Below are 24,593 nucleotides of genomic sequence, written 5' to 3' on the forward strand. Positions count from 1 at the left end.
ATAAACTGAAAGTCTTTGTAGAACTGTTCCAGAAACCCAGACTCACTAACGTGTAAGTTAATATAAACTTTGTAGAATTGTTCCAGAAACCCAGGTTCACTAATGTGTAAGTTAATATAAACTGAGGTCTTTGTAGAACTGTTCCAGAAACCCAGATTCACTAATGTGTAAGTTAATATAAACTGAAAGTCTTTGTAGAACTGTTCCAGAAACCCAGACTCACTTACGTGTAAGTTAATATAAACTTTGTAGAATTGTTCCGGAAACCGAGATTCACTAATGTCTAAGTTAATATAAACTTAAGGAAGTCTTTGTAAAATTGTTCCAGAAACCCAGAATTACTAATGTGCAAGTTATTATAAACTTTTAGCTTATTTTACTTGGACTCACACTACTTAAGAAAAGAAGTGAGATTTCTCTAGAGACAGAACCACAGAATTGAATAAGGAAATAACAAAATTAAATGGAGAATTAATTTTAAAATCTTTCCTCTAAAGTATACTTATTACAAAACTGATGGGAAATTCAGTAACTTTTTTACCTAGAAAAATTATTTTGTCTGTTCATTTTTAATTTAATTTTCTTGATGAGTATTTATATGATAATCAGACAATATATTTTAGAAATGTATTCCCTTTTGTATTTAGATAAATTTGATTTTGACTCATGATAAAGTATGACGCCTCTCTAATTCCTGCTGAAGCTTATGTAATTCAGTTATAGTTTTGCACAAATTTCAATATAAAGCATATTACATTGTACAACCACTTATTTTTGTTGACTATTTATTATCTCCCCTTTGATCAGTAGAGTTGGAAAAGGAGACAAGATGTTGGGTTAATTTTTTGGTCTTTGTTATTTAAACCTAATGAACAGATGATTTTAAGGGGTCTTTAAGAATTGAACCTGGATTGTCAAGGTCATTTACATCCCCTGTGTCCATCTGTCTGTGTGACCGTTTGCGCCACTTGGTGTTTGGCTTATAACCTTTGACCTATTTAACTTAGGTAGACCAAACTCAGTATACTGATGCATCATGGGATGGGATTCATATATCGAAGTCAAGTTACTCTGACCTTGACCTAAACCTTTGATTCCTATGATACTCAAAAACTGTACATCTGTGACTGTCTGTTTGTACCAGTGTCTGGTTTATAACTTTGGTACTATTGAACTTTCTGATTTGTGTTCTCTGCATAACTTATTACCATAGCACTAAGATTTAAGAAACCTTTGTATGCAGAAGCATCATACTGACCTTGACTTCAATGATAGTACAACATTGTCTGATTTGTGTATGGTGTATAACTTTTGTATCATATCGCTTAGCTACACGTACTGGACTACTGGTAATAAGGGCCCCGCCAAAGGCGGGTCGCCCTATAGTGATCAGTCTGTCCGTCCGTCCGTCCGTAACAATTTGTGTCCGCTCCATATCTAGAGAACCATTATGATTTCATACTTTCTACTTTACATGTTTATTAACCACCACCAGAGGGTGTGTCATGATGTATGTACAACTTCCTAGGTCAAAGGTCAAGGTCAAAAACTTTGGTTTCAGTTGACAACCCCGTGTCCTGTGGTGAAGATCCTGTCCGCTCCATATCTAGATAACCTTTATGATTTTATACTTAATACTTCACATGTTTATTAACCAACACCAGAGGGTGTGTCATCATGTATGTACAACCTCCTAGGTCAAAGGTCAAGGTCAAAAACTTTGGTTTCAGTTGACAACCCTGTGTCCTGTGGTGAAGATCGTTTATGCTCTATATCTTGAGAACCATTATGATTTCAAATATTATACTTGACATCCATTTTAACCAACACCAGAGAGTGTGTCATGATGTATGTACAACTTCCTAGGTCAAAGGTCTGTCTGTCTGTTGGTCTGTCCATCGCTAACAAATTTGATTCACACTATATTTTGAGAGGACAGCTGTTATTATTTCATACTTTATACCTGACAAACATTTTCAACTTAACATATATATTAACCAACACCAGAGAATGTGTCATAATGTATGCATCCTAGTTCAAAGGTCTGTCTGTTGGTCTGTCCATCTGTTCGTTGTTCTTAACAAATTGTGTCCGCTCTACCTCTCGAGAACGGTTAATATTTCATACTTTATACTTGGTGGGTCATTATATATTGAAGGCATGATTCTAAAAATATGTGACAAATATCAATTGGGCAGCACCTTAAAACATATTGTTCAAACATCAATCCATATATCCAGAAGTCACCTTAGAGTAGTCAACAATGAGTTCACATCATGCAGTCATATCACTATTATACTATGAAAGTAAGTTGAGAATATTTATCAGTTTTAACTTAAAATCTTAGAATAAAATCACACATAAGACTATGTAATAACTTCAAATAATGCTTCATATCAGATTATCCATACAACTTATTTACCCCACGTTATTGACAGCGGGGCCCACAGAGATGGCTCCCATCTCAATGGTATCTAGTTTGTATGCAAAAGCATTTGATGGGAAGTGTCAAACATCAAAATCGTGTCACTCTTACATTGACCTTCACCCTTATACTAGTTATTTGTGTTTGGGAAATAACTGTTTTCTCTGGTTGTGAAGTGTGCAGATGCATTAATGTTAATAATCGGTAAGATAAGTCAATGTCATTATACTGAACTTCACAGCAGCAACTAAAATACTTGCTTACTATTTTACTGCTATATTCTGTAAATTAAAAAACACCAATATGCACTATAATTAGATAATTGATACCATTTTCATATTCATGAATATTCATGATATATTTACCAGTGACAATTATTGAAAACAAATCAGTAGTTTTTTTTAATTGTTTTTTAAAGAAAAGAATTACTTGGAATTATAATTATCTTTAGTCAATATTAGTGGCAATAATATCAATAATAAAAAAATATTGATAATGAAAAAAAACCAATATTTTTTAATTTGTTATAAATATAAAAAAAACAAGCATTTCATGATGAAGATTAAGAAATCAATTAATATTGATATTACAAGAGATTATTACTTCTTTTGTCAATGAAAACAAATATTATGCCTTTTTCACATGTTTAATAAATTGAAACTACAATAGAAAAGAAATAAAATTTCAGAATAACATAAAAAACTGTTTGCATGTTAAATAGAGATATTTCCTTGGAGATTATAAGGATTAATATTATATCGAAAAGTGTGAATCTTCACTTATAACTCATCTCCATCCTAATAATCAGTTATATTAGATCAATATTATCTTGTTCCTATCAAATTGACAACAATATTGCTTCCAACATATTGGTCCCCAGGGCTTTCAACAGAAATTTAGAAAGAAATTTATTTTAATTGGTCTCTGGTTAGGAGCACCTGTCAGATTAACATATTTTCTTGCTAAATGAATTTGTCAAATAGAATTAATGTTTTATTTCTATCATTGGTTCAGTTGCCTTTTCTCTTTATGCAAAATAGTGTTTAATTAATAGATTTTACTCATATTATTCCTAGCATACAGCTATACACACACACGTTTTAAGAATGACTAAAAACACAGTAGATTCTTAATGATATTAAATTTCTGTTACAAGACATCTTAATTTTGTAATTCATTTTGTTCTAGTATTTCAGAATTTTACTGTCAGTTGACATTTTATTTCAAATGCATAAAAAAGACATCATTGTCATCAAGTAGCACCTTGTAAAATTTCATTTCACAAACATATTTTAAAACTGCTAAGTTTAGTCTTGAAAATTGCACATGCTTATATATTTGCATATTGTCCTGTAACTCAGGTGTTTGTATGCTACATCCTGAAGTTAGATACCATTTATCTAATGAAAGGCTGAGCCTTGATATATTCTGTAAAAGCAGACATTTTCTTGGAGGATTTTTAATTTCGTTTTATACTTCGTGGGGAGAATATATCCACGAAATTAAAACCCACACACAAATTAACCTACATATAATATCACTTCACAATTACAGGAAACCACAGAATTAAATCTCAATGAAATGGTATATAGAGAAAAAACCACAACATTTTAACCCCAAGAAAATTAATTTGCTTTTAATTTTTAAGAATAAAAGAATTCTATACATAGATTCCTTATTAAAATAAATGGAAAGTAATAAAAAAACCATTTTTTTTTCTTTTACAGTGAAGGAGATATGACATTAAAAAACATGGATGCTTTGAGCTCAGAAAAATATGATGCCTTAATACAAAGTTTTATTGAGAACAGTGAAGAATTTACACTTGAACATTTACAGAACTGTATACAAGACCCAGTGCTTAAAGTACCCATAGTGGCTGAGTCAAAGTAAGAATAAAAATGGTTTACAATATTAGTGATTATTTCATGCAACATTCACCGGTCCATATAATATCCACCTCTTCCTCTCAATAAAAATAAAAAGTGATAACTAGGATGCTGATGATAAGACAAGAAAAGATTTGTAAACAGTTTTTTACCAAGAGATTCAAATGCAGTGCTATGTATAATGTAGTACAGTAAAGAAAGAGATCTGATTTCTCAGGAGTTCATTTCATTATCATGTCATTTAATGTGAAATCTCATTAAGTTATCATAAAAGGTTATATATGATCTGTAGGAAATCTGCATTTAGCATTTTCAGCAGAAATAAAGTAAAAATGTCTGACTGGCTCCAATAGTTGTTGACTGACCCCTTTATGTGTCTTGGTTTTCAAAAATGAAAACCAGCTACATGTAACTATTATGATATGAAAATAAGGAGATGTGGTATAATTTCAAATGATATAACTATCCATTTATATTTACTTAAGTGCTGCTCTACAAAAGTGAAAGCCATTTTAGCCAAGCCACAAGTGTATTCCTCTCAATGCTTAAAAAGGAATATATGGATGTATAAAATAGACAAATAAATGTCTCTGTTTTCAAAAATGAAGAACAGCTGACTATTACAATATGAAAAAAAGTAGATGTCACATGATTTCCAATGAGACAACTTTGTTACTACTGGTATCCATTTATATTTACTAAACTGGTGCTCTACAAAAGTCAAATGTATATCCCTTTCAATGTAGAAAGACATCACAGCACTATGTATGCATCATATGATGAGTTATACAGTCTATATATAGACTTGGTATTATATTAAGGATGATATACTTTTAAAAGAATGATGGATTTTTTCCTCATGCCTAAAGATGATGACCTACTTTAAGGTTTTTAATTGAACAATGGTGAGGTACTGACTGACATGATGTGTCATTAGGGATCACACACTTTTCAACGACAATATGGCCTTTGAACTTTAACTTTAATATGCACCTAAAAAAGTAAAGGTAACAAAACCAAAATTTCAAAACTGAGAAAAGAAATTTCGTGATGCATCAATAAATATTTCAAAAACCATAAGAATTATTTTACATCTGATGAAAGGTATCAAAACTGTTTATTGGGGTTTTTTTTACACTTTTTTTTTTTAGAGATATTTCATTATTTATTATGTTTAGCATCATTTTTCATAACAGTCAAACGCCCACGTCAGAAAGATCATAGAATAATGACTATTATCTAGATATTTCATATATACATATATATATTCATCATAATTGAAATCAGATGATTTAGTGTTTAAAATACTGATTAATAAAATGATAATGGCATGAAAAAGAACTCAAATGAGCTAAATTTTAGTTCATAATCATTGAAAATTAAAAAACATATATATAAAATTAATTTTAACTCATTTGTTTTTAGTTTTTAATCACATGCTCCAGAAAACGATTCATGCTTCACATAATACATTTTGTATTTTCTTAATTATTTGCTTTTTAAAAGATATAAATCAGTAGTTTATAATAATTTCTGTTAGATCAAATGAAATAATAGAATTGTTAATGATAAAGTAAAAAATGAACTGTAGCACTTTAATTGACAAAACTTTGTACGCACAACCATGAGACTGATCTTGTAATTCTAGTTCAGAATTTACAGTGCAAATCAGTAGTTTATCAAAATTAAGTAATTTACAGAATTATTGAAAATAAAATTCCTGTCACATATGTTGTGTTAAGTATTATCCAGACTTTCAACATGCCATTCAGTAAAAAACTAGTTATGTTGGCAAACTCAAGGTATTTGGACATCCTCTTCTTTTTATTAAAAATAAATCTCTCTGTATGTGACCTGGGTCAAATTTATCCCTACAATGTTAGATTGGTAAATATAATGAGGGGGGATAGGACCTTTATTGGGACGCCTGGATCGGGTGTTTTAAGCTCGGGATTTCGGGATTGACCCTTTCAGGATCTTGGATTTTTTTTGTTTGCGAATTTCGGCCCTCAGGATTTTGTGTTTTTAAGCCCAGGATTTCAGGATTTCGTTTTTTCAAGCCCAGGATTTCGGGATCAGGACCCCTCCTATCCCCCCTCTATAATGTGCTTTGTTCTTATCTTAGTGGGATTTGAACCCATGTTTGTGACATAATAGTAACTTTACATATATTGTACTGTCTATTTTCAGACCCAACTTTGTAATATTTTACCATCAGAAAGATAAGAATGATTATGGTGTGTTACAGAAGATAAGTCGGTGCTTTGGATTATTCTGGGTACCAGATCTTCCTCCAAGGAACCAGTTTAGAGGAGTCATAAGGTTAGAAAGTTTATAATAATCTTTAAATACTGTTTTCAACATCAATGGTTATTGTTTTAACTAGATATTTTACTGGTTGGTCTGGGCTGACCATTCTTGGCTTGAATGACAGCCTTATTTAGATCAGATAAAACTTGTAGTAAAATTACTTGAGGCTGGAGGAAACTGAATTCTAAGTCGTCTCCAGTCAATTATTATTTTTTTTTCTTCAATTTTGTTGTCAGCAATTCAATTTTATTTCCTAAACTAGATCTTGAGTACAGATTAAGTTCTCTTTGTTTATTAAGCAAGTGTGTGTAAATGTGTGGAAAAGAAGTAAAATCTATTTCCAATCGTTGATAAGGCATCACTAGTGTCAAAGTTGACAAATGGTCCATTCTAGTTAGAATAAAACTGTGCAATGGCTTATTTTGTATGCTTAGTCACAGTACAATACAGCAACTTAAAAACTGTGTTTATCTCCATATTGTTATATAACCACAGAATATAAGAATATTTTTAAACATATCAAATATTGTTCATCTGACAGTCTGTCTGTCAATCTGTCCATCCCGCACCATGTCTGGGGAGTTACTGTTGTACCTTAGAATTTAGGCTGATCAAACTTGGTATTCAGATGCAATTTCTGACATTTTTATTTATCATTGTGCCACCGGTTTTTAAAAAAAACATTTGTTATAAACATTGACCTTTTAAAACAGATTACATTTATGCAAAGAAAAATTAGTTTGGGACTGAAAAGGCTCTGTGCTCATGGTAGGAGGTCACCACATCATCAATGATGAATTAACCAAAGCTGTAGGGTAGTAAATTTCTGGTTTAATCACTCACTGAAGGGGAATGGACATTTTTTAACTTATAACATTAATGAAAATTGAAACCTGTATCCATTAAACCTAGCTGCTAATATGTAGATAAAATTTATTTTGACAAATGTTCATTTCTCGTCTTTAAATAGAAATAAAACTTGAACAATAATTAATTCTCAGAAACAGTGTTACCATTATCTGCATTACTGAATTTTAATTATATATCAAACATCATCATTGATAAAATGCATATGTATGAATACAAAGTTGACAATAACATGGAAACAGCAGTCAGTCAAACTCGGTAAACAGTTTTAAAAAATTTATTCAATAATCAGGATTTAAAATTTGACCTGTGTTAATAATTTCAGACAAAGTCATTTAATATTCATCATAAACTGGAAGCCACTTTCTTATGCTTCCTTTGTCTGTTCAACTTAATAAAGGACTTCTAAAAATCATTAAATTGATGCTGATTCAAATATTGACATCAAATGTCATCCACTGTCAATCAATCAGCATGAAGATAGAATTCTCTGCAGACAAGTTATAAATTCTCTGCTGACAAGTTAACAAATGTGGGGACATATGAACTGTCCTATGTGTAGTTGATTAGCTTCATATTCTATTACTTTATTACTGAGCACAAAATAAAAGATTGAAATAATTATTCAATACAATTGAGTGTATATCCACTTTATATAGACTGCCTTTCGGAACTGTAGTAGAACAAATTAAATTGATTAGAAATTAAGCACCATTCAATTTAACAGAAGGATACCTGTAATGATATTTCAAATTATTACCGGTTTATTTTTTGCAGTTTGTTACAAGTACTATGACTACTAAGTCAAAAAAAAACTATTTCACATCTGAAATAAATATTGAAATTTTACTCCTCTGACACCATACAGCAAATTATAGAATGACATTGTCAACAAAGTTGCATCAGAATAGATTAAGGTGGTACCTAACACTACAGGGAGATAACTCTGTAAAATTAGCTAAACATTTTGATTCATTGTGTTGTTAAGGGAATATTAAGCTTCTCAATGATCAAAATAAGTGTTTGTCAAACTGCTATATAACCAGTGTAATTTTCCTGATATAGTCCAGTCAATCTAGCATACATTTGACCCTAACTTAAAGTAATTGCAACAGAAGATTTTTAAGTTTTAATCTATAGCATTATACCCCAAATATACACAGAAAAAAGTCCCATAAAATCACCATTTAAAATTCCTATGGAGATTTGTATTGAAAAGGGAGATAACTCTTGCAAAAAAGGCAGAAATATCAAACAAAATTGATATAAAGTTATATCTTTACTGCTTCTATTCATCAGAATGTATTGATTCTAGATTTTTTAGTGGTCTTTACAGTATAATAAACAACTCTTAAGGTGTTTTCATATATTTCATCAAGCTATAATCTAGATTTCGTAATTCATTAGTTGACCATTTATTGAATTTTTCAACATGTCAAGGTAAAGAATCTCAAATTTGATAAAAATAATTAAGCATGTATTCTTCTTTTTGTGGTTTAAAGTTTCTTTAGATAAGTAAGTTGCTGAAATAATATAATATACAGATATAAACATTACCAAATTTTCACATTATTTTTTCAAAATGGTTACAAAGCTTCAAATTTGCAAATTCTTTAATGAAAAATGCATGAAAAAAATGAAATTACCCATACCATTTTGGTTTTCTACATTTCATTAGCAGAAGATTATATATTTCAGTCAAATACAAACTTATAACCCCATGAAAGTATCATACTGTACATAAATTTCAAGAAAAACAACCAAAAACTGACCAAAAAAGACTCATTTTTGTAAGAGTTATCTCCCCTTCCAATGTTAATTTTCATAGAAAATTAAAAGTGCTGATTTTGAGTTTTCCTCAAGTTAGATTTTATGAGACTTTTTTCTGTGTATATAAAGGGCATAATGCTATAGATTAGAACTGAAACATTTTCTGTTGCAATTAGTTTGAGGTTAAATCTTAGTTTGACTGGACTAATAAAACGGTTGGTTCAAATGTTTTGAAATTTTTATATATTTATCAAAGGGTCAAAGTTAATAAAATGTAAAAATTTTAAGAAAATTAAACAAGCCAAATTAATCTTTTAGTTAAAATGTTGAGTACCACCTTAAGGATGGATAGAAAGATACTGTAGATTCCTTATTTTTGTGGTTTGAGCCTTGAGGAAAACTTGCATATTCATGGATATCTAATTTTGTGGTTTTGTCAAAGTCTGCATACATTCCTTTAAGAACATTGTAATTTGTTGTACATTTAAATTCGTGGTTCCCCTGTTCCCAGGAAAATTGGTATTGAACGAATATTAATGAATCCACAGTATACAGCCTTTTAGTTAGCATTTTCTATATGAAAAGAATTTTTCTAAAGGAAAAGCATTTTCTATATGAAAAGCATTTTATACATAGAAATGCCAATGCTATATAAAAGTATATAATCTTACAATTTAAACATAAAAAAATATTCTAATTTTCCCAGACCAACACTAAAAATAAACTAATGTGCTAAAAGTATCTAATCTTACATATTTAAATTGTCACAGAACAAGACCAAAAAAAGACTAATGTGCTAATTCCATTGTGAATTTATGTGCTGTTTGGTCTTTATTTGGGGCTCTTATGAGTTTTATCATCTCTGGCCCAGTGACTTATGTTACAGTTTATTGATTATTTATCTTAATAGACACTGTTGAATTAAAATAATTAAAATTAGCTTCTTATTTTTATACACATATATTGAAAAGTTGTATTTGGTTTAATTTGATTTAATTTATTTATGACATTTTTTCTCAACCTTGATCAATTTAGTTAGCTATTTTATCATAGTCCTGCCAACAAATAGCTTTTTATCTATTAATTTATTTAAGGAAGTTTGAGTATAAAGGAAAAATTATAGACTTATTTTATGCTTTGCAAAAATGTAGTATAAATTGTGATATGTTCACAAAAATGAAATAAAAAAATTAGTTCACCAAGCTTGTTTTCAAGCTACATGTTGTAAGATAGGACACATTTTGTTTGTATTATATACTGAAAAAGTATCTTTCTGTGAAAAGAAGGAAAACGAAAAAGTAGAAATCTGAAATAGCATGAATAAGAATATAAGACGATCCTGTTTGTAAAATCTTTTTATAATGGGAAATGGAAAATTGGTTAACATTGAGTTTTTTCTTACTATATCATAAAATAGACAAAATATCTTGTAAATTTCTATATGAATTATACTATTTCAGACTAAACCCGCTTGTAAAATATGTCAAACAAAGCTAGCAATAATATTCTATGTTTGTAAATGTATGAGTAACTATATGATCACATATTAATTTGTTCATTTAATGAAAATTCTTAATGGTAAATTGCACAAAAGACTCCAATAATACCTTAAGGTCATTCACAGGTTAGACTAAACACTACCTAGTACTCATTCGGCTATGATATATTAAAAAACCCATTGCAAGTAATATGAAGGCAGAAACAAATATATCTCCATGCACTTGTTTAGGAGATGTAAGCATTTACAAACTTGTCAGAAAATAGGAGTTCTCTTGATTCTTCATATGTTTTGTTTAGAAATCATTTTACTGTAAAAATCTTCTTAAAATTACAGGTGTAGAACCATATTTATAAGGCTGTAAGTAAATATTTATCCAGTGAAATATGCCAGGAGAATTGGGGGATAATGGGCAAAGTTTCTGAAACTATTATTATAAATTTTAAAAGATTAAGGATCTAAAATTATATTATAAATAAAAGACTGGCATGGGCAGCAAATATTAATATTGTTTCGATATTTTTTCTGGATGAAGGTGTTATACTTAAATTCAGAGTATTTCACATCTGGTTGCATTCCAAAAAGGGTTGTAAAAAAATAATCCATTGAAATTGACAGTTGTAGGAAATTAATCCTACATTTCATTGCAGTAAAAATGTTTCATAGTCATAAACTTAAACATGATATATCTTGTGTTTTTAAGCACCATTATTTTTTTTATTTTTTGGTTTCTATAGAATGTTTTGGAAATTGAAGTTACATGAATACTAAAGATTGTACACAGGATAAAAAAGGGTGAAAATTTGATTGGTTAACATTCAGTGATGTTTATTTTCTTATATGCAATTAAACTTTATGTGAAATTTTGTCTATAGTACTGGACAGGATAAAACTTTACCCATGCAGGTATTTCTTTATTTGAAACAAAGATAAATTCTGCAATTTTTTTTAAAAATAACTTATTTTAAAAACGAAGACTAATTGGGGGAAATCAATGGTCAGGCAGTGGTATTACACATTGTAACATGCTCCCAGCCATTTATATTCAACATGTGACACAGTGATCGCATCCTAATGATTTCCCCAAGCACCAATGAAGTATGAAAGCATGTAAATGCACGACACACGATTTAACTGTGTGTAGATGTTATAAATGAAGTACACGTCTGGGAATGATAATTTCTAGATCAATAGAAATTAAATGATATATTGTTTGATTTTGACATGATTTGTATAATTATTACCACGATATGTAGTTTGAGGGTACATTTCTCATTTTATTACGGCATTTTATAAGTAATTACTCTAATGGAAAACCAGATTTACCCTGTAGCAAAGTAAACTCTATTTGACAAATGGGAAAAGAGCATCTGATTATTATAAAGTAATACGATGGCACTTTGTTCTTGTATTGAATGCAATCAAAAGGTGACAGTGTTTTAATTTATAGTTTAGAATCATTGTGTCGCTGTAATGTGTCTTATGTAATATGATTCCAAGACCTGAAAGGCCTTAACAATAATAAAACAATATATATAATGTAATACTATATATATAATATAATGCTGAAAATACCTTGCCCTGAAGAAAGGATAAAAATCACATTAAGAAAGTTAAAAGCTTGATTGCTTCATTTAATGAAGGATTGTTACAACGTTTTTAATGCCCTGTTTAGATATTCTTTGATTCCTAATGATTTTTGTGAAATTATATCACATTCATATACAACTTTTAAGTTCATGAAAAATATGGCAACATTTACAAGTATTTCTAAGCATTTTCATTCTGTTCGTCCACAATGTTCAATGAAAATTGATAACCTATGAACATTTAGCTATGTATGCATCAATCTCTTTGCCTCAGCTTGGGGAAAATACTGTACCAAGACTTTATGGTGACCGTTGCCAACAGCTTTTGAACTCTGGTGGAAAGTTGGTTCATTGGCAATCATATACCTATTATTCATATTTGCAATATCCCAACAATCATACAAGCAAAATAATATTTCATTCAACTAGGGTTTTCACGAAGAGATAAGGCTATAAATTGAACCTGATATCAGTTTAATAACTACAGTTTTACTGCTGTAGAAATACTCCTATAAACTATATATATATATATATCTGTTTTCAAGGAAATTTAATAACTATGTCAAGAGAAAATTTATTGCTTGAATTATCATGTGGATATATTTATGACAGACTATGGAATAATAAATAAGATTTGCTTCGTCTTATAAGGAAAAACATACTTTTTCACATCTATTCCGTATCATATGACAATTCTTTTGAGATTCAAAATTATTGCTATCTAGCTTAGTAGTATCATAAACAATTAAGCTTCAGATATCAATATTTCACCTTCTTAGTGATCAAATGGGGAAGTTCGCCTGAATATTAACATGCTGGCCTATTACTAATTAAAGTGGTAAAATGGCCTATATATTAACATGCTAGCCTCTTACTAATTAAATGGGGAAGATGGCCTAAATATTAACATGCTAGCCTCTTACTAATTAAATGGGGAAGATGGCCTAAATGTTAACATGCTAGCCTCTTACTAAATAAATGGGGAAGATGGCCTAAATATTAAAATTGCTAGCTTTTTACTAATTAAATGGGGAAGATGGCCTAAATATTAACATGCTAGCCTCTTACTAATTAAATGGGAAAGATGGCCTAAATATTAAAATTGCTAGCTTCTTACTAATTAAATGGGGAAGATGGCCTAAATATTAAAATTGCTAGCTTTTTACTAATTAAATGGGGAAGATGGCCTAAATATTAACATGCTAGCCTCTTACTAATTAAATGAGGAAGATGGCCCTAATATTAACATGCTAGCTAGCCTCTTACTAGAAATTTTAATATGATCTGCAGCATACTTCATATGACATTGTATATTTTGATGAGTATGGACTGGGTAGAAACTTTTAATATGGTCTGCAGCATACTACAAATGACATTGTATATTTTAATGAGTATGTACTGGGTAGAAACTTTCAATATGATCTGCAGCATACTACAAATGACATTGTATATTTTAATGAGTATGGACTGGGTATAAACTTTTAATATGGTCTGCAGCATACTACAAATGACATTGTATATTTTAATGAGTAGGGACTGGGTAGAAACTTTTAATATGATCTGCAGCATACTACAAATAACATTGTATACTTTAATGAGTATGGACTGGGTAGAAACTTTTAATATGGTCTGCAGCATACTACAAATGACATTATATATTTTAATGAGTATGGACTGGGTAGAAACTTTTAATATGGTCTGCAGCATACTACAAATGACATTGTATATTTTAATAAGTATGGACTGGGTAGAAACTTTTAATATGATCTGCAGCATACTACAAATGACATTGTATATTTTAATGAGTATGGACTGGGTAGAAACTTTTAATATGATCTGCAGCATACTACAAATGACATTGTATATTTTAATAAGTATGGACTGGGTAGAAACTTTTAATATGATCTGCCAGGGGCGGATCCAGGACCTCGATATCTGGGGGGGCACCATAAATATTTTTTTTAGAAATATATATGCGAGTGTTGGTGAGTGGGTGTTTTGTTTGTTTGTTTGTTTTTTTTTTGTTTGGCTGTTTTGTTATTTTGGTGGGTTTTTTTTTGGGGGGGGGGGGGGTCAGATCATCGTTTCTTTATTTCTCCGTGTGTTTATAATTTTTTTATTTTTCACTTTATATTCCTTTCAATTGATCTTTATTATATGACCTAAACATGCATCAAATATTTGTTACTGGACGTTTAAAAACCATGCAACACTGAATCAATGTAAAAAAGAAGATGTGGTATGATTGCCAATGAGTCAACTATCCACAAAAGATCAAAATGACACAGACATTAACAACTGTAGGTCACCGTACAGCTTTCAATAATGAGCAAAGCCCATACTGCATAGTCAGCTATAATAACAAGGCCCCGATAAGACAATGTAAAGCAATTCAAAGGAGAAAACTTACGGCCTTATTTATGTAAAAAAATTAAAGAAAAAAAACAAATATGTAACACATAAAAAAACGACAACAACTGAATTACAGGCTTCTGACTTGGGACAGGCACATACATAAACAATGTCAATGTTTTCTTTATATTTCATCACCTCTATTTCTATTATTTTTTTTTGCCTCGCTTCCATACTTATTTTTTTGCACATTGTTCTAATATCTGTAAAACACCTTCATATCCTTATAGATGGTGACCTTTTGCATAGCCTCATACATGTACATGGTAATTGAAACAAGCATTATCGACATTAAACATAATTATAACTATTATTTGTACCTATTCTCCAAAACACAGATCAGAAGTTTCACCTAATAATCGATCTTAATCGGTATTGTATTTAATTATAAACCAATTCAAATTTGTACTATTCCAATCAACATGTACAAATGTATTTACATAAAAGCTTTTGCACAGAGACATTACACATGGGTGTCGATATTCACACACCCGCCAATAAGTTGTCATAAATCACGCATGGGGACGCTGGTATTAATTAACGGCCAGTTTAAGAAGCCTTATCAAGCTGTGACAATTTCTGCACTAAATAAGAAGTTTCAGTAGTATAATAAAATTATGTTAGAAATTTTTTTTTGGTGACCTGAACTGGGGGGGGGGGGGGGGGGGGGGCACGTGCCCCTTGTGCCCCCCGGTAAATCCGCCACTGTGTGCAGCATACTACAAATGACATTGTATATTTTGATGAGTATGGACTGGATAGAAACTTCAATATGATCTGCAGCATACTACAAATGACATTATATATTTTAATGAGTATGGGCTGGGTAGAAACTTTTAATATGGTCTGCAACATACTACAAATGACATTATATATTTTAATGAGTATGGACTGGGTAGAAACTTTTAATATGGTCTGCACCATACTACAAATGACATTATATAAATTAATGAGTATGGACTGGGTAGAAACTTTTAATATGGTCTGCAGCATACTACAAATGACATTGTATATTTTAATGAGTATGGACTGGGTTGAAACTTTTAATATGGTCTGCAGCATACTACAAATGACATTATATATATTAATGAGTATGGACTGGGTAGAAACTTTTAATATGGTCTGCAGCATACTACAAATGACATTGTATACTTTAATGAGTATGGACTGGGTAGAAACTTTTAATATGATCTGCAGCATACTACAAATGACATTATATATATTAATGAGTATGGACTGGGTAGAAACTTTTAATATGGTCTGCAGCATACTGCAAATGACATTGTATACTTTAATGAGTATGGACTGGGTAGAAACTTTTAATATGATCTGCAGCATACTACAAATAACATTATATATATTAATGAGTATGGACTGGGTAGAAACTTTTAATATGGTCTGCAGCATACTACAAATGACATTATATATTTTAATGAGTATGGACTGGGTAGAAACTTTTAATATGGTCTGCACCATACTACAGATGACATTATATAAATTAATGAGTATGGACTGGGTAGAAACTTTTAATATGGTCTGCAGCATACTACAAATGACATTGTATACTTTAATGAGTATGGACTGGGTAGAAACTTTTAATATGGTCTGCAGCATACTACAAATGACATTGTATGCTTTAATGAGTATGGACTGGGTAGAAACTTTTAATATGATCTGCAGCATACTACAAATGACATTGTATACTTTAATGAGTATGGACTGGGTAGAAACTTTTAATATGGTCTGCAGCATACTACAAATGACATTGTATGCTTTAATGAGTATGGACTGGGTAGAAACTTTTAATATGGTCATTGAGATGAATACTGTAAGAACTCAGTTATGATTGTTTTAGAAAGTACCCCATTTAAGTTCAGATGAAGTTGTTTGTTATAACTACATGTATTTATCCACAGAGATTTTTCGCTAAAAACTAATTATATATATTATACTATTATACTTTTATAACATATTCATATATATTTAGCTATTTTTCAGTCTGTTATTTATTCAGTTTTATATATATTGTAAGGTCCTCAATAGGCCTGAAATGTTTGACCTTGGCAGTCAAGTAAGTCAAATTAAGCCAAAATCAGCAGAACAATGAAAACTATTGACTTCACAAGAAACCACTCTTTTATCTAGAAGAAGTCTAATGAAAAATATATCTTTGTTGTGTGTATATGTACTTTTGATTTGTTTTGATTAAAGAAGTTGTTTAGTTAAAAAAAGAAAAAAAAAAATTCTGTTTCTATGAGATTTTGTTCAAGGATTAACCCCACTAATGGAAGAGATTTTAAGCTCTCTCAGATCTATATAATGATAAAATGTCTTTAAATGTCATTTTACAAGAAGACTATATTCATTAACACTTCATTTGATGCAATTAGCAGTGATACATCCTTGTGTTGAATACCTATGCCATTTATAATTAAATCAATTGTTAATCCACTAAGATTTTAGTCAAGACACTAATACACAGCATCTCTGAACATGGACTTATCTCTGATTGGCTAATTTGAACAGGTGCCCTTTAAATTAGTTCATTATCACCCCAGGAGTGGAGAATGTTCTTCATTAAGATCAATGATTGATATATCACCAACAGAAGTTTCAATGGGGAGGTATTGTTTAGAAAACCGATACCAAGAGAGTTCTGCGTCAATAACGTAAAAGTCAATGGCTTTTACGATCATTTGTATGAAAAAATGATTTTGTCTTCATGTGGGATTTTCTTTTTGATTTAATGGATAAATTGTATGATCAAAGATTGAATGTTTTCTTACAGTGAACATCTGTGGTGAAATGTTAGTAAATATTGTGATCAGATTAACACTGGCAGTTTGCTGTAGGTGTTGAGTACTATAAACACGGACACTTTTGTACAAAAATTTGCCATTGATAACAAAAAACTTTATCATGGGTTGTTATAAATTACATCAGAATTTGGCTTCACTTTAATTTTGGTTTCAAATTGTACAAACTCCTCATAATAATATCTTAAATATCTTACATAGAAACAACAACACCACAATCTTGTTCACATGAAACTTGGATAGAACTACTGTTGAATACAAACTACAACCAACCAATTTTAATTAGCTAAGATTGTCAGTTTTCCTACCACAGGAATGAATAGCTTCCCTAACCATTAAAAACTGATGCCACAAAATAGCCAATAGAAAGTGGCATTAAATCCAATCAATCACTTCACCCAATGAGCAGATCAGTATAAAATATTAAAGATGTTAGTTTTATTGCCAATGCGACAACTATCCATTAATGAGCAAAACTCATACCATATAATCAGCTATAAATGGCCTTGACATGACAAAATTTGAAACAATTCAAGCTAAAAAAATCAAGTCTGATTTATGACGAAACAATAACCAACAGCAATTATTTCAGACAAACAGACAACAACAAATGACAATCACTCCAAATATATATTTTTTTCATTTGATAAACTATTCTTCCAAGCATTGTAAAGTAAATGTATTATATTTTTTTTGTAAATGATGTCTGTTGCTCAAATGTAACCATTGTATTTTGTTTCCATTTACAGGTTCTATTATGATGACAGAAACGTTCTTTTAGTTGGATCTTCATCCAAATTTTACAAATATAAACAAGAAACTAGATATTTACTGACCATTGATAATGTTGGTAAAAGCTGAGACAGGCCAAATAGAAATACTTGTATTTGTTACAACGAACAAGTAATGTCATGAATAGTGTCATACAATTTATGCCAATTTGCTTTATGCAAAAAAAAGAAAAGGATTTTAGCCTAATTTATCGGATGCCAATATATTATGTCAACTGCTATTTTGAAGCATGGTGAAGCGTATTTTTTTGTTTCCAGTTGGTGTATTCAATTTAAAATTAAAATTGTATCTCAGCTAGACAGCTGTAAGTTTGAATGCCGTACCTGACTTGTCATCCTTAGGTGATGAAGTTTACCTTTATAATAGTGATTCTTGTTAGTTAGGTTAATTGCCAACTGAGAAACAAATTTAAAATCAACAAAAATCTGTTTTATAAACAGCTTCTAATCAAATTTTAATTGAGAGAACTGTTAAGTTGCAAACATAGGAATAAAGATGGTTGATTTTTTTAAAATTATCTTTATTAGAATTACCTGAACAAAATATCCACTGTATTTAAGTGAAACAAAATTAGTGGTGTTGAATAACTATATATACTGTACCGGTACATACTCAGATTAAAGTCTGTTGGGATACTGTTATACTCCCTTTCATACAAGGTAATTGCCAACAGGGCATTCATGGTTTTTTTTTTTTTTTTTATATTGTTTGTTTTTCCTCAGTATTATTATATTGGATATTGATTTATTTGTTTTATTATTTGTGCAATACTGCTGGTAACATTGTAAATTACATAGTAATGATTATATAGTAGTTGATACATATGTGTTACTGAGATTTGAAATCCATATATTATTCATATACAAATAAAACTCATATAGGGTTCATAACATTCCAAAAATATTTGATGTTTTGTAGTAGTAGTTAAATTTTCATGATGGAATATTTTGGATGAATCTTTCTTGAAGCTGTCAGAACAACATCAACTTAGTTTTTAAGCAAAGTTTGTCATCTTAATAAAAAAAAGTTACTGGAATTACATTTACCTCTACCGTCTGCCACAGTCAATATGAATAAATCCAGCGTATGCACAGTTATTAATTGTAAAATAATTATCATGATAAACTATAAAGAGTGTTATAGTATGTACTGACACATTGGGTGTTGTACTGACACATTGTGTTTTGTACTGACATATTGTGTTGTACTGTCACATTGTGTTGTACTGTCACCTTGCGTGTTGTGATAACACATTGTATATTGTACTGACACATTGTGTATTGTACGGATACATTGTGTTGTACTGACACATTGTGTGCCTTACTGTCACATTATGTGTTGTACAAACACATTGTGTATTGTACTGACTCATTGTGTGCTGTACTGATACATTGTGTATTCTGTTTTAGAACATACTGACACATTGTGTATTCAGCTTCTGTATATATGCAACTTGTATTTGTCAGTGAGCTAATGTTTTAGAACATACTGACACATTGTCTATTCAGCTTCCGTATATATGCAACTTGTATTTGTCAGTGAGTGAATGCCGTTAGATGTTAATGTAGGTTTGAATTGCTATAATTAATTAAATATTATGAAGTTTTATTTTGATGGCTTACTAAGGATGTGTATGTGTATATAGATTTGTTTATGTCTGTTGATATAAATGTATTTACATTTTGATAGTTTATGTGTGTGTTTGTTAAAGTTTCAAACCATAAATGGCATTTTAATGCTAATGATCTTTATCAAAGTCTTTTGCTTTTAGGTTAAATGCTTTATAAATTCAGTTTCTCATACATTACAATTCACACCAGACACATCAGTTTACATTAAAGTAGTTACAAGCAATGTATATTTACTGGAAAACATTTTCCAGTTAGATTAACAATTGGCTAGCCTATGTATAGTTGTAATATTTTACCCAACAAATTACTTCTCTACTTAGTTCTATTAATGCAGTGTATTTGTCAAATAACATAGAGTAAATTATTCATGTAAAAAAAGAGTAACAGTTTCCTTTTTGTCCGTTTAGTTGCACTGTTAATAGTGCTAGCACACCCATCAGCTTAAACTTTAATTTAATAAAAAAAAAAAATTATTGTGGCTCAGGATTTTATTACTATTAATCTTTTTGTTTTGGCATAACCTTGTTTTGCTGTAGTCCATAAAATAAGTTTTACAGACAAGGAAATGTCACCATAAATGCCATATAGTTAAAATTGTGCAATGTATCAGGTACACACGTACTAATTGAAATGTTTTGAATTGTTAGAACAAAGGAGGTGTAAGATACCAAAGGGAGAATAAAAACTAAAACACGGAAGAAACACGGCAATCTTACCAAAAAATGATAAGTGACAAAAAGACAGCAGCCAACAAAATACTAAATAATGATTGAAGAATGGGCAACAAAGCTCTACCCTAAATGTGAGGGGGATTTTTATGTGCTTTGGTTGTTAACAGATTCTGCTTCTGTTTGCCCTGTGATGGTTTTAACATTTACTCTATAGTAATCGAACAAAGTAGGAAGTAAAACAATTCAAATAGTTTTGTTATCTAAAGGAATATTATTTGACAACACATAAAGGAATTGTAATATGAAATCTTATAACAATGCTACGTATAAACTTATTTACAAAGTCATGAACTATAAGCATTTGTGATGTGAATGCATTGTCACACATTTTTTCTTTTGAAAAATGTTTAACAGTACTATTTATATTGGATTATTTATACATGTATTGTGAAAATTGTGAATGCATTTAAAAACTTGTAGTGTTACCATATTTACATTTTACAGTATCTCGTGTTCACATTTATATATTTCAATATGAACAAAATATGAAATCCAATTATGTTATCGATCATTTATTCTCCATATTAGTATTAGTGTGCAATATTTTATAGCTTTCAATTTAATCTGTCTCTTTAAGTATGTGTCACTGTTTTGTTTCCGTCATTATTTGTTTCTTAAGCTGTTTGTAAAACATATCAGATAATGAAAGAAAAAATTGGACTAACGAAGTTAGCTTGTTTGATTTAGGAATTGTTCCTGACTTTTGATAATTATGATTCTATTTTTGTTTATTTTGTAAGTAAAATATATGTAGAAAACACTAGTGGATTACCTCTTATCAACCACTGGATGGGCAATTGTTATTTTCATATCGGATTAACATATTTTGTATTTATTATTGATATGTTACATATAGTCTACATTTTCCTTTATCTTTTTATTATACATTTTATATCAATCTCTCTTTGTTATATAATGTACAAGTATGAAGAAAACTCAATGGTAAACTTATTTTTAAGAACAAATTCTACTTATTTGATATTTAAAGGAAAGACATATTTAAATATTGAATAATTATATAACTTTTACTCAAGAGCAAACATTAAAACCAGATATAAAAGTAATACTGCATTAGAGATGTTAAACATATACTCTATTTATAAATATTCTTGCATGACTTTTAAATGGTTAGGAAACTTGGTGTACATGGGCAAAAATTTGAAAACAGAAAAAAATTAAATCAAGAATATTAAATTGACCACAAGGGTTGCTCTTTTATTTTGAAAGTTTTTGCATTTCTCTTTTCATTGGTTGCAAGTTCTTTAGTTTAATTAATTTTGTGTAAGTTTTCTTTTTTTCCCCATTTATAGATAGAAAAATATATAGATTTGCTATTCTCATAGTTTTTTTAATCCATGTTGCACTTTGTATAATGGTAGGCAATGCAGATATAATTCACAGTTTTTGGAGTTTATTTTAATTTCAGTATTAGCTTCTTATTTTTAATAAAACTATTTAACTATGTACATGATGTAAAAGAAAATGAAAGGTTTTCACAGGTAATTTTTTTTTAACCTAATGTGTTACACCTTATTTGGAGAATTGGAGTTTACCTCAATTTGATAACAAATTAATGAATGTCGGACAAAAAGTCACAGTTGAGTTTTTAGAATATTTTTCTTTAAACATCAAAACACTATAAAAAATAAAATAAAATTTCTTGAACTTTTATATATAAAACAACTTTGATGTTAAAATTTATTCTATAAATATTAATAATAATAAACTAATTGTTATGAAAACTAAATGTCAAAGTGGCTTGAAATATACCCTATGCATGTTTAACAATTTCCTGAACTTAAAAATGAATAAATGTAATAAAAAGAAAATATTTCAAGATTTTTCTCTTATATATTCAAATAATTGTCAACAAATTCTTGTGACTTTTTGTCATGTGACTTTCTGTCCTTTTAATAACCAAAAATGTAGACCTTTTTCATCAACATCATTATAATTTGAAAACAATAAATAAGTGCCATATCATTTGTCAAGCTTTAATTTGTTGTATAGACAAGCTTATGATTATATTACAATATTATGGTATGGACTTTTTCTGAATTCTTTCTCATTAATCATACAAATTATTTGTTTGCCAAAACATTGATCTTTTGATATAAATTGAAGTATATAAAATCGACGAATTTTTGTATTGCTAAATTGCTGAAGGAAATGACAAACAATAACAGCAATATAATTGTATATTAACAAGATACATAACTAACTAAAGAACAAAATTCCTAAAGAACCTCAATTATAAAATTATATCCACTGGGAGGAGGCAATAAATGAATATTTTGATTATTTGTAGTCGTGCAGGAAATGAGCAAGTATATGTTGATGTATATGTATATGTTAATTTATTCAATAGTTTTATACTGTTATGATATGTAATAACAATAAACATATTTAATGAATCCTTGTTTCTTTAAACATTTACTTTCAAGTATAAAATTATTAAAATAATCATGCACTGAATTTTATTGTAACATTTGTCACTGGGTATGAAAAAAAGCCAACCAAACAACCTTATGGTATTTCTTTTGGTTTGTAACATTTGAAAAATAGAAAGACTTGACTGTAATAAGCAGTAATTATTTATCTACTGCTTAAAAAAAATTCAAGTTGTGTATTGTAACCTGTCTTGAAGGAATATTTGTTGGTTATTGTTGGAAAAGAACCAGAGTTACCTCTATAAAGGCACCGACGCATCTGGCATCTAAATATTCCTCTGTTTCAGAATATGATTTATACAGACAAGTGCTAATTTTGTTTTGTCTGTACAGTACCCACATTTGATTAAATATGGTGTACTGTTGCTTTGATTTAGGCAACAGTAGTGTAGTCACCATGCAAATACACACTTAAAAAGTCCCAATGGGGGAAAGGACTCAATCAGTAAAATTACAGATTAGACTACTTTTTCTGGTATCTAAAAAAACTAACGCTGAGTCTGTGATGACATTTGGTTAATGAGTTGAGACGCAGACTTATAAGTCAACCAATACAACATGATGACTCTAAATTGTATGCAGTGTCTTTTTCAGGCCTTCTTCTTCACAACACTTATTTCTAAGCTTGCTTTTGGTTATGGGGAGAATATGAGTTCCGTGTCTTCTTAGTTACACCTAACATCTTTTGAGAAGTAATTGTTTAATGTTGTTTTTTATAAAAAAAAAAATTATTATGAAGGGGGAAAAAGCATTAAATTATATTTACATCTATGTAAGTCAACCAACTACGTTTAGGAATGGAATACTATAGACATAAGGGACACATTATACTGGACAGCCGGTCTTCTTGTCACTTGAAACAGCTATAAAACTGGAAAACTGGACTTTCTATAGAATGAATGAGCTCTAATACTGGACTGCCCGTCTTCCTTTTACTTGAATAAGCTTTAAAACTGGACAGCCGGTCTTCCTGTAATTTGTATCAGCTATTATCCTGGTCAGACGGTTTTTCTGTAGCATGTATCAGTTCTGGTACTGAACAGCTAGTCTACCTGTAACTTAAATAAGCTCTTTTACTGGACAACTGGTATTCCTGTTATTTGAATCTGCTATTATATTGCATAGCCGGTCTTCCTGTTGCATAGATCAGCTCTTATACTGGAAAGCCGATCTTTCTGAAGCATGAATCAGCTCTTATATTGGATAGCTAGTCTTTCTATAGCATGGATCAGTTCTTGTACTGGACAGCTAGTCTTCCTGTTACTAGTACTTGAATCCGCTCTGATGCTGGACAGCCAGTATTTTTGTAGCAGGGTTCATCTCTTATACTGGACAGCCGATCTTGCTGTAGCATGTATCAGCTCTTATACTGGTCAGCCGGTCTTTCTGTAGCATTGATCAGTTTTTGTACTG

At 30.0% G+C, this 24,593-nt stretch overlaps 1 protein-coding gene across 3 annotated transcripts in view; it reads left to right on the forward strand.

Moving 5' to 3' along the window:
* The window catches only part of LOC134714608 (protein O-linked-mannose beta-1,2-N-acetylglucosaminyltransferase 1-like), a 65,999-nt gene extending 46,416 nt beyond the window's left edge, over positions 1-19,583 (forward strand). For all 3 annotated transcript variants that reach the window (XM_063576014.1, XM_063575997.1, XM_063576006.1), the window contains 3 exons: positions 4,153-4,314; positions 6,505-6,636; positions 18,326-19,583. In XM_063576014.1, coding sequence (XP_063432084.1) covers positions 4,153-4,314; positions 6,505-6,636; positions 18,326-18,437 — 406 coding nt within the window. In that variant the 3' untranslated portion in view covers positions 18,438-19,583. The remainder of the gene's footprint in view (positions 1-4,152; positions 4,315-6,504; positions 6,637-18,325) is intronic.
* Positions 19,584-24,593: the final 5,010 nt, after the last annotated feature.

Source organism: Mytilus trossulus, chromosome 1 (genome assembly GCF_036588685.1).
Source record: "Mytilus trossulus isolate FHL-02 chromosome 1, PNRI_Mtr1.1.1.hap1, whole genome shotgun sequence".
Taxonomy (NCBI): domain Eukaryota; kingdom Metazoa; phylum Mollusca; class Bivalvia; order Mytilida; family Mytilidae; genus Mytilus; species Mytilus trossulus.